The sequence below is a fragment of the Ovis canadensis genome, chromosome 7, assembly GCF_042477335.2.
Source record: "Ovis canadensis isolate MfBH-ARS-UI-01 breed Bighorn chromosome 7, ARS-UI_OviCan_v2, whole genome shotgun sequence".
Taxonomy (NCBI): Eukaryota; Metazoa; Chordata; class Mammalia; order Artiodactyla; family Bovidae; genus Ovis; species Ovis canadensis.
This window is the reverse complement of record NC_091251.1, coordinates 56,280,914-56,293,101: the sequence shown is the minus strand read 5'-3', so window position 1 is coordinate 56,293,101 and position 12,188 is coordinate 56,280,914. Positions and strand designations below refer to the sequence as shown.

General features: G+C 39.4%; 1 protein-coding gene across 6 annotated transcripts in view; it reads right to left on the bottom strand.

Annotated features, from left to right (window-relative positions):
• Window positions 1–12,188, bottom strand: part of CSNK1G1 (casein kinase 1 gamma 1) — a 153,146-nt gene that overhangs the window by 17,126 nt on the left and 123,832 nt on the right. For 2 of the 6 annotated variants that reach the window (XM_069596225.1, XM_069596228.1), the window contains one exon: window positions 4,130–4,240. The exons of 3 other annotated variants lie outside the window; for them this stretch is intronic. In XM_069596225.1, the coding sequence (XP_069452326.1) occupies window positions 4,130–4,240 (111 nt within the window). Of the gene's footprint in view, window positions 1–4,129; window positions 4,241–9,428; window positions 11,094–12,188 lie in introns of those variants that run through there. One more of the 6 variants, XM_069596227.1, reaches the window with a different exon arrangement.

The window sequence follows — 12,188 nt, the reverse complement described above, 5'->3', positions numbered from 1 at the left end:
TGTTGTTCTTAAGTTGTATGCCCTTATATCTCCTATATATTTTAATTCAAACAATTTTAGAGCCATTTTTTTGGACAGAAGTGAAAGTAAGAAAGCAAAAGTTGCTCAGTTCTGTCCACGACTCTTTGCGACCCCATGGACTATATAGTCCATGGAATTCTCCAGGCCAGAATACTGGAGTGGGTATCCCTTCCGTTCTCCAGGGATCTTCCCAACCTAGGGATTGAAACCAGGTCTCTCGCGTTACAGGTGGATTCTTTACCAGCTGAGCCACATGAGAAGCCAAAAATACTGGAGTGGGTAGCCGATCCCGTCTCTAGCAGATCTTCCTGACCCAGGAATTGAACCAGGGTCTCCTGCATTGCAGGCAGATTCTTTACTAACTGAGCTACGAGGGAAGCCAAACTTTACATACTGTTGGATGGGATGCTTTTTCCACAATATATTTTGGCCATTTTCCATGACATCCAGAGATCTCAGTCTCTCCATAGTATGGAAGTAGTATATTTGTTTAATTAATGCTAAACTCAGATATTCAGTAAGTGTAAAATACATACTAGGTTTCAAAGACTTATTATTAAGGTTAGTTTCACCTGCTTCTTTTCATTTTTTAACAAGTGATTATTATACAATTTTAAATTACAAAAGAGACTCATTTCTCTTAACAGCATCGTTCTAAAATATGTATCTTTACTATTTATACATTTTTTTCCCTGTACTTTTTTGAGGGCTATTTATCTGAAACTGGATTCATTGGCTCAAAAGTGGTAGATATTTAAGATTTTAACAGGTATTGCCAAATTACCTCCATAATAGTGGAAACTCACGTTTCAACAACACTAGATGAATTGGCTATTATTAAACTTACAAATTTTTGCAAATGAGATAATCAGAAACCGATACATGTGTATATATATACATATATATTTTTAAATTGTTAGGTTTTATTTTTATTAGTTATACAAGCACATTGGGTAAAGAATCAAATATTCATACTCAGATATTTGTGAAAAACAATAATCTCTTTCCTCCACTCCACCATTTCCCTTTCCTTTACAGCTGATTCCTTTGTTTTTCACTTCCGTATCTCTGAATAACATGCATCTTGATTTGTTATTTTTAGGCAGTGTATTCACCGTTTTTATCTTTTTATTCCCCCATTAAAGTTTATACAGTAATTACTAAATCAATTCGTAGTGTTTACAACAATTAAAGGCTATTTACAGCTATATCATGGAGTGTACCATAGTTATCTTTTCTTCCCTGTATAATTTCTTGCTGCCATTGAGTTAACTAATAAAATTGCTCTCCAGGCCTCCTGACCAGCTCTGTTTGGGACAGGCTGCCCTCTTCTACTGGAAGACAGCTGTCAGCCTGGGACTGCATGTCTTTATACTGCTGCTTTCCTGAGTTGGATCTCATTTCCTGGATCCCATATTTATTCTTTCTTGGTTGATTCACTCATTTTCACAGCACACATCCTCCTACAGCTTCACAAGGGTGCATGAGAAGTAAAATTACTGGGGCCACAGATTTTTAAAAATGTCTTTATTACATATTCCAACCAGAATTGACAGTTTGCACAAGTACAGAATTCTAGATAGGAAATAACTTTTTCTCAGTTTTGAAGGGATTGCTCATTGCCTTCTAGCTTCCAGTACTGCCGTTCAGAAACCTGAGGCTATACTAAGTCCTGGTCCTTTATTGCATGTGACTGTTTTCTTTTTCTGGAAGCCTGAAGGATTTGCTCTTTGTCCTCAGTGTTTTGAAATTTCACAGTGATATACTTTGATGTGATTTCACCATCCATTCATGCTGGGCACTCGATGGGCCTTCTGACCTGGAAACGCCTCTCTGAAATCTGCGAGATTATTTTGTCCATGAGTTCTGCCCCTCCACTTTCTCTGCTCTCCGGAACTACCGTTATTTATAAGCTGGACCTCTGGTCTCTTCTTAAATCTTACGTTGTTTCCTACTATTTTTATCTCGTTCTCTTTGCTCGACTTTCTGGGAGACTTCCTCACAACTTTATCTTCCAAAGTTTTGAGCTTTTTGTTTTTGGGCCACACCACATGGCAGATGGGATCTTAGTTCCAGAGTCCTAACCTCTGGACAGCCAGGGAATTCCCAACTATTGCGTTTTAATTTTTTTAATGTATTTATTTTTTAATTGAAGGATAATTGAGTTTTAATTTTTTGTTGATTATGTTTTTAATTTCCAAAAGCTCTCTCTTTTTTTGGTTTGTTTGCTCTTAGAATATTCCTTTTAAATGTAGCATCCTGTCTTTGCTTTACAGTAGCAGTATCTTCTATGAGGTTTTTAATAACAAAGTATTTTTCGGTTGCTGTTGTTGCTCTTTTTGGTCTCTTTTTAAGGGCTTTCTTCAGAAGTCTGATAATCCCTGAATGTTTGCTCATATTTAAAAGTGGGAGAAAGTAAACTGGCACTGTGAGTATAGAGATGGGATTTCTAAGATGATCTCATAGCAGAATGATCTGGCTGGCCAATTCATTAGGGAAACCCTGTTGTCAGAAGGCTCAGAGGTTTTCTCTGGGGGTGGTTAGATCCCCCAGAGCTGACTCAAGCTCATACCTTTAAGGTCCACACCTGACTATCTGCATTCTTAAGTACTAAATGGGAAAGCCGGAAGTCAGTATGCACATATTCATTTAATCTCCCCTTTTCCAGTATGGTATTCCACCCTCAAGTGTGCCTTGTATCTCCTAATCCAGAGACCATCTTTTTTTTTTTTTCCTTTTGGCCATGCTGCATGGCATGTGGGATATTAGTTCCCTGACCAGGGATAGAAGATAGAACCCGTACTCCCTGCACTGAAAGTGCAAAGTCTTAACCACTGGACCACCAGGGAAGCCCCAGGGACCTTTTTTTTTTTTTTTGCCCTCTCCAAAGAATAACCTTTGGTCTTTGCTGTAGGGGACAAGTAGGGATCTCTGGCTTCATAAACAGAATTTAAACCAATGTTCTTCATTTTAGCACACGCCTCTCCACACTTTCTGAGCCTGTGGGGACTCCCTGGTGTAAACAGTCTCTCAGCTTTCTCTTGTATTGGTTCAGACTTTCATTTCCTTGGGACTCCTAAGTCATTTAATAATTGCCCATCTGCTATTCAGCTTCTGATGTTTGATTGCTGTTGCCTCCTTGTCTGTTTTCTCCATTCTTATATGGATTTATGCCTTAAAAAAACCCTCCTTATCATTCTTTTAGTGTCATTTCAGATGGGGTTGTCTTCAATCCATCATTTTTACCTAGATGCTCCTACAAGACATTTTTGGTTTACAGGTCAAAGCTGTCCTTTGAATAACACGATCTTCAGTAAGTCAGTCCATGTACAGATGTATCTTAAATAATCAGCCTATCAAGATGTATTTCTTTATGCAAAAGGCTTACCTATCCCTTTTTAAGAATAAGAATTTATATTTGGTAGCTCTGGGTTCACCTGCATGCCCCAATTGGTGGCATCACTTACCAGTATGAGAAAAACAATCAGGTTAAGATTATTAAAATAGTGACATGTGTGAACAGTTAAGAGACATAAGATGTTAAGTATGAGAGAGAATAAAGATTCAAAATAGTCCAAAGGAAACCAGAAATAATTATTTGAGGAAGGGAAAAAGAACATAGCTCACTTCCTTGAGTTCCCACTCATAAATGGCTGAGTGAGAACAATAAACAATTTGTCTTTATGTGCTAGGGCACATATAATCATAGAATGAGCTACATATGCAGTCCTCTATCCTCAAAATACTTATTTTAAATGGCTCAGATCTTTACAGTTCCCAGACTTGACACTAACAGACTTCTACCTTGACATTATTTTATGGTCTATCATGAGTGGATCAAGGTTGAAGGATTCATTTCATCAGAAATTATTGTCAGAAATCATATACATACTTCTTAGTCAATTACAACAACTAGCAATCATCTCAACAAGTGATTCTTACAATGCACCTCAGTAGAAAATCAGCACAGAGATATGCAGTTATCTGTAAGAGCAGCTCAACCTTACTGTGAGACTCCATTCTAAAGGAACCTGAGTTTCAGAAGCAAGCCAATATTCTACCAGCCAAGCTGGGAGGGCCAGGAGAAGGCAAGGAAGGCAGTAAGTACCTGCACTGATCCCCCATGGCGGTCTGCGGCCAAGTGAGACGTCAGGTACGAGGTACTGGTCTGCCGGCTTGGCTGGATTTCCCACTCTCCTCGGCGCTCTGACGATGCAGTCTGCTCAGGCATTAGGAAGCATGAGAGCAAGATATGGAAGGAAAGGTGAAGCAACAGCAAGCAATTACAAAATCAAGTACATTAGTGTCCCTTCGGGGTTTGTTTTTGTTTTGGATTTTGAACTAACAACTGCTGCAAAGCACTGAGAAAAAGCTTGGCTACATTCATTTCAGCCTAACAAGTCAACACACAGCTGTCTCTTAACATACCAACCTTGCTGAGACACAGAAAAACAATAATCACCACAAGAGGAGGTTAAAAAAGAAAATCTACCAAAAGCTGGAATTATCTTTTAGTTTCCATATTAGTAAAATTTCAATAGCCACTAAACAGACCAAATTCAGAAAGTTGGGATTGCTGCATAAAGGAATAATCATACTTGAATCATTTCACTGATTAAAGATCTACCTAAATAGGTAGTAGTCAGTACAGAAAATTTTAAGCGCTAAGAATTAAGATAGTAAGTCTTTTCCTTGAATAGGGAGCCCACTACTCTCAAACTTCCAGAAGACTTTCAACTAATATAAAATGAGCAGTAGCGAGAATATGCTTTATTCCCTAAAAGAATGAGCGAAGTCTCTCTTCAAAAGGAGGTTCAGAGGTCAAGAATATGAAAAGATGAGGGAAAATAAGGCTACAATGTTCCTCAGATTCCTCTAGTTATCAGTCTCCAGTCTGGAATTAGAAAAAGTTTAGATAAGACTACATAAACTATTTTCCTCTAGAAAGCAAAAGGCAGATCTTTTCCCAGCAAAGGAAGGGCTTTTGATTCAAAATCTCGTTGGGTTCTGCTTTCACCTTTGCTGTCAGTCGGGCTCTCTTCATTCCTCCTTTACCTGTTTTTTAGATCTCACATTATTCTAATCTTGCTTATATATCATATCTGTTCTTAAGAATCTGTTTAGGTGCCTCTTCCCCTGTACCAGATGGCTGAGGAGGTGTTAACATTATGGTGCTCAGCTGTAACAGTCCTAAGGCTCTACAAAAATGAAAAATGAGGTGTTGGAGAGGCAGCAACGAGGGATTAGTAAATCAAATTTTAATTGCTGCTGATATTAACAGCAGCAGGGGTTGAGATGTGATATTGCTGCTCTACAGGAAAACCAGTAAGGATGCTATAAATATTAGAAATATAGCTTTAAATGCTGTATTCTTAAAAAAAAAAAAAAGTTGGGGAGGGGAGGAAGACTGAAATAGTAGTAGTCTGAGGTTCCATTTCACTCACCCCCTTCTGGAACTCATTGACAAAGAGTGGTTTTAAGCTCATCTACAAATCACAAAAAGGCTTTGCTACCACCTCCCCACAAAAGGCATCATATACCAGCTGCAACTTACTCATCTTCTTAACTAATGGAGTATGAAGTCACATGGGTAACAGCACTATAAAAGATGCTGGCCATGTTTTCTTATACTCCTCTATAAGAAGGCAGCTGTATTAACTTCCTTGCTATATACTCTAACAAGAGAAAAGTTTAGTTTATTCTGCCAATCATATTTGAGAGAATCAAAGCTACCCCAAATATCTCCCTACCCACTCCTGCCAAGAGAGGTTCAGATGTTTAATTACCCCAAAATAAGACTGTGGTTTATAACATAATCATAATTATTTTATAAACTAATATCCATAGCCTAGGAGTGCTTAATCTCATTTATTCCACTATTGGATATTTGAGATAATATCTGTTCTTCTAATATTATAACTAATATCTATAACTAAATATCTATTCGTGATTCTCTTCAGTTCTCTCTAGGACTTTATAAATTTTCTTATAATATTTAAGTAGATTATTTAAGCTTCTAAACTACTATATAGAATTGTTTGTTCTCAAAAACTTTAAATGCTTAGAAAACATCCAGACATTATTAAGTCACTAGAGGCTGTTTTGAGTTCTATGATACATGTTCAGTGCGATACTTCTCTCATGAAAAGTATGTTTTGCATTTGCTTTTAGGGCAGATGAAACATGTAGAAAACACTCATTTTTTTAAGCTTAACAAAACCTTGGGCCGCTGGATCAGCTATTAATTCTGTTTTTCCTGAAATACATATCAGAAGTCTGATTTGATGCTACCCATCTGATTCCCAGGGATATATACTTGCTTATATTCATTCTAGCTAAACAGGTAACTTGTTGGAATAATTAAGACTTTTGTCTAAATGAAAATAGCAAGATTTTTTTCAAAGGCCTTAAAGTTATATTCCATCCTCAAAGCAATGTTCTATTTGTCTTCTGAAGAGAGAAAAATAATGCTACCATTTGATATTGCTTCATTAATGCTTCCACTGTGACAAGTGAAGAATACATGGCACCATCCTACTGCCCTCTGATGCCTTCTATATTCACTGAAAGCAGCAAAACCAAGAGAGAGATCTGAACTCAGAGTTGTTGGTTTATTACTCTGGGAACTACTTTCACCATAATGCTAAACTCTATGGGTATTCTTTTCTAGAATTTAAGGGCTTGGACTGGTATCTAGAAGCTGATGTAAGCAGAAGGATTCATTTGCCAGTTTTAGAAAGCAACTGAGTGCCTAGAGGCTAAACGAAACCAAAGAATGTCAACCTCTACAGAATTCTGCTAGTATACCTGTCCTTGAAAGGTACTCTAGGTGATGCTGTATACACAGGAGTTACAACAGGCGTAATCAGCACAGGAGCCAGTTAAATATCAAGCAAACCAGTGGAGGAGATCACCATGTAAACCCTTCACTGGTAAAAATCCTTCATGCAACATGTCTATCTAAAAATCAATCAGGAGAGTCATTCAATAAAACCAATCTGTCTGCATTACTTCAAAGACAAAGGTCCACACGGAGTGTATAAGTCCCCAAAGGCACCAGCAGGAATCTCAAGCAGTGGGAATTCCTTGGGGTAACGCTTTAAAATCTTCAGCTGGGATTGTATTACCTGCGTGGAAATGCTTGGTTTACTATGTAGTAGGTGAATATAGAAACAAAAAAAAGCAGCAACCGAGCAGAGCATAAATCAAAAGCAAAGCTACAAAAGATAGTTTAGGGAAAACATGTAAGCCTAGTGTAAAAAGTTGAAACCACCCCTTTGCCTAGGGCAAAGGAAGTGAGCATCTTCGAACAACCACTTGGGAGGGATTCATGGACAGAGAGTGGGGAGAATGATACTAATGGGAGGGCAAGAAAGTAGAGTCTGAGAACATCTCAGATAACCACCTCTGTCTACGGCTTGAAAATTATCTCAAATTTCTTTTGGTGATAAAGCAGTTTTTCTAAAGCAGAAGAAAGGCAAATATCTTTCTCCTGTTGTAGCGAACAAACCACCAAATCTTATTCTTTATTATATAGTTATTTTGAAAAATTAATTTTGATTCCATTTATAAAATGGATCTCATCCATTTTACTTTATGGCTCCTAAAATACTTTTAAAACAAAAATAGAGATTAAATAGTACCAAAAGGTTAGTAATGAATACACTAGATTATATTCTGTTTTACCACACTTTCAAAATTTTAATGCAACATATTAAATATACTATATTATAAAGCTCATGGAACTGAACCAATTTTCCTACACCAAAGATTTTTACATGCAACCTGTCAGCTATACCAATAGTGAGTTCCTGTTTTCTATAAACTTGATCAAATATCAGAGATATCAGAACATCACTGATAACATCTGGAGGGGATTATTTCCAAGCCCAATACTATATAGGCCCATAGAGACAGTGGTATCGATTCTGTGAAGCTCTGGGGGAAAAAAATCACAAAAACTATCCTAAAGGTTTGAAATTCTCTACTCACATCTTGTTTTATTCTTACTTAAAATGGCATAATATACCTTCTGTATGGAATGAGGATTTATCTAGGGAGGATTACTGCACAGTCACCCTCCTACAAGGAGATGCCTCAGAACACAGGGTGTATACTGACATACAAAGTACTGAACAACACATACAGACAGAAGAAAACTTTTAATATGTAATAGAGAATTAAGAGTGGAGGTAAGGGACTTCCTTGGTGGTCTAGTGGATTAGGAACCTACCTACTGGAATTCCCTGGTGGTCCAGTGGTTAAGAACCCACCTGCCAGTGCAGGGGACAAAGGTTTGATCCCTGGCCTAGGAAGATTCTACATGCTGCAGAGTAACTAAGCCTGTGTGCCATACTACTGAGCCCAGGCTCTAGAGTCTGCAAGTTACAACTGCTGAAGCCTGCACACTCTTGGGCCTGTGAGCCACAACCACTGAGCTCAAGCACTGCAACGCCTGAAGCCTGTGTGCCTAGAGAGCCTGTGCTCCACAGCAAGAGAAGCCACCACAATGAGAAGTCCACACACTGCAACTACAGAAGATGAAGACCCACCACAACCAAAAAATAAAATTAAATAAAGTACAAACATAAATAAATAATATTAAAAACAACAAAAACAAGAAGAACCCGCCTGCCAACGCAAGGGACATGGGTTTCATCCCTGGTCTGAGAACTAAGATCTCACACGCTGAGGGGCAACTAGGCCCTGTGCCGCAACTACTAAGCCTGCAGGTGCTGTGAAACAAGAGAAGCCGCCACGGTGAGAAGCCCACACTGCAACTAGAGAAAGTCTGTGAGCAGCAACAAAGACCCAGCATAGCCACAAATAGACAGACAGACAGGTAACTACTCCAGTATGACCCTATTAAAAGAAAAAGAGCACAGGTGAGGAGCAGAGACTACATCACTGAAGGGGAGAAGCTAAGAAAAGGACTATTTCAGTTGTGCACTTGTTTCTTGCAATATCCCCTTGGAGTTTAGGTCCCAGCAACGAGGAGGTATGGCTCATTCTGCACTGAGCTCTGTGATGGAGGCAGGCAGGACAAGAGTGCAGTCTCCACACCTGAGCTCCCGCTGGATAATAGGCAACCCATCAGGAAATCGCACACGGTCAGAAGTAGGCAAGAGATCTCTGCACAAACACATCTGCCCCTTAAACTAGGAAACGCTGACCCTCACTGAAAACCAGGCAGTACTCTGTGAAAGGAAAGGAACCGAGAATTTAACAGCTTCTTCTTTTTTTTTAAGGCTACTGGACTTAATCCGGCCTAACCTCCCCTTTGGAAAAGCTAAGCTTATGAGAAGCTTCATTCATTAAGCACCACAGCACCAAACCACAGTGTATTTTTCTAAGGCTATATATTCCTTAAGTCAAACGCCTTGGAGTCCAGTCACAAACAGAACAAATCCAAATTACACTTTTATTGGGGCATATCTTCTTCAGAATTCGATATGAACTTCTCTCCCTTAAACTTATGCTGCTCCTATAAAAATGCGTAAGTAGTATTTGAGGATTCAGTATCATCGGGGTAGGACACTGTGTCTAGCAGAATTTAGTAATTCTTGGCAGTCAATGTGACTCTTCAGTTCAGTTCAGTCACTCAGTCATGTCCGACTCTTTGCAACCTCATGGACTGATATGAGTCAGTTCTTCGCATTAGGTGGCCAAAGTACTGGAGTTTCAGCTTCAGCATTAGTCCTTCCAATGAATATTCAGGGCTGATTTCCCTTAGAATAGAATGGTTGGATCTCCTTGCAGTCCAAAGGACTCTCAAGAGTCTTCTCCAACAACACAGTTCAAAAGCATCAATTCTTCGGCACTTAGTTTTCTTTATGATCCAACTCTCACATCCATACATGACTACTGGAAAAACCACAGCTTTGACTAGATGGACCTTTGTTGGCAAAGTAATGTCTCTGCTTTTTACTATGCTGTCTAGGTTGGTCATAGCTTTCCTTCCAAAGACAAGTGTCTTTTCATTTCATGGCTGCAGTCACCATCTGCAGTGATTTTGGAGCCCCCCAAAATAGTCTCTCACTGTTTCCACTGTTTCCCCATATATTTGCCATGAAGTGATGGGACTAGATGCCATGATCTTAGTTTTCTGAATGTTGAGTTTTAAACCAACTTCTCTCCTCTTTTATCAAGAGGCTCTTTAGTTCTTCTTCACTTTCTGCTATAAGGGTGGTATCATCTGCATATCTGAGGTTACTGATAATTCTCTCGGCAATCTTGACCCCAGCTTGTGCTTCATCCAGCCCGGCATTCGCATGATGTACTCTGCATATCAGTTAAATAAGCAGAGTGACAATATACAGCCTTGACGTACTCCTGCCCCGATCTGGAACCAGTCTGTTGTTTCTTGTCTGGTTCTAACTGTTGCTTTGTGACCTGCATACAGATTTCTCAGGAGGCAGGTCAGGTGGTCTGGTAATCCCATCTCTTTAAGAATTTTCCACAGTTTGTTGTGATCCACAGTCAATAAAGCAGAAGTAGATGTTTTTCTGGAACTCTCTTGCTTTTTCAATGATCCAACGGATGCTGGGAATTGAATCTCTGGTTCCTCTGCCTTTTTTAAATCCAGCTTGAACATCTGGAAGTTCACGGTTCATGTATTGCTGAAGCCTGTCTTGGAGAATTTTGAGCATTACTTTGCTAGCGCGTGAGATGAATGCAATTGTGCTGTAGTCTGAACATTCCTTGGCATTGCCTTTCTTTGGGATTGGAATGAAAACTGACCTTTTCCAGTCCCGTGGCCATTGCTGAGTTTTCCAAATTTGCTGGCATATTGAGTGCAGCACTTTCACAGCATCATCTTTCAGGATTTGAAATAGCTCAACTGGAATTCCATCACCTCCAGTAACTTCGTTCACAGTGATGTTTCCTAAGGCCCATCTGACTTTGCATTCCAGGATGTCTGGCTCTGGATGAGTGATCACACCATCATGGTTATCTGGGTCATGAAGATCTTTTTTGTATAGTTCTTCTGTAACAGATCTGTTCTTCCTAACATTTTAGCTCAAGCAGTCCTTCTTCAAATGCCTACAGAAAATCTACCAAGTAAAAGGGATCTATGGGAGAAAAAGGAAATTATCAAAACTGCTGAACCACAAAAGTATATATTTGTGTAGCATCCACCTGTGTAAGGATGGTCACAAGCTAAAAGTTCTGAAAGGATGTGTGCTGCTGCACACACATGCCAGTCAATGCAATATGCTATATTTAGCATGTCGAACAAACACACTGCATAAAACCTTCAACAGTACCACACACTGCACGTTACCACACACTGCACGTTAATAGAAGCTGTCTGGATACTGGCAGGACTTACTTCCTGGTCGAATTTCATCAGCCAGTCCAAGGGAAGCTTTGTCAGGTAGAAACAGGCAGAACTATTAAACAGGCAGACTATTCACTGTCTTCCTAATGAATGGTAATCCCGAGTTCTTTAAGAGGAACCTGAGTCAGGGCAAGACTGACTGTCTTTGGAACTGATGAAGGACAAACACCCAGGGTAAAATTACAGAAATGACTAACCCATTGGGACCCTTTTGAATGGATTTAGCTTTTAGAAATATTTATTCTACCCAAACTCATGATTTAATTACAATTCTCGAACTGGGTAAATTAACGTCAAAGAAATTGTTCTTAAGCACCTGGTATTAAGATAGTTTTAAAATACAGATCCAGTGTAGATGAGCTTACATGCAGTTCTTTGGCCATCATGGTTAGGATCTATTACTGCATCTAGGAACCAAACAGTATTCAATTCAATTCAAAATAACTACATTATAGACCAGCAAAGCAAAATTTCTCTAAGAAATTCCCAATGTGATGGAGGAGAACTAATACATTCTCCCAAACTTGCTTTGCAGCAAAAGCCTGTTGTGTCTTTTTGTTTTTTTCAGAAACACTTATTTATTTTCTTATGGCTGGGTCTTCATTGCTGCAGTTGGGCTTTCTCTAGCTGTGGCAGAGAGCGGGACGCCTCTCTGTGGTGGCAGGAGGGGTTACGCTTTGTCATGGTGTGTGGGCTTCTCACTGTGGTTGCTTCTCTCGTTGTGGAGCGAGGGCTCTGGGTACACAGGCTTCAGGAGCTGCGGCGCCCGGGCTTAACAGCTCCACGGCATGTGGAATCTTCCCAGACCAGGGATCAAAACTGTGTC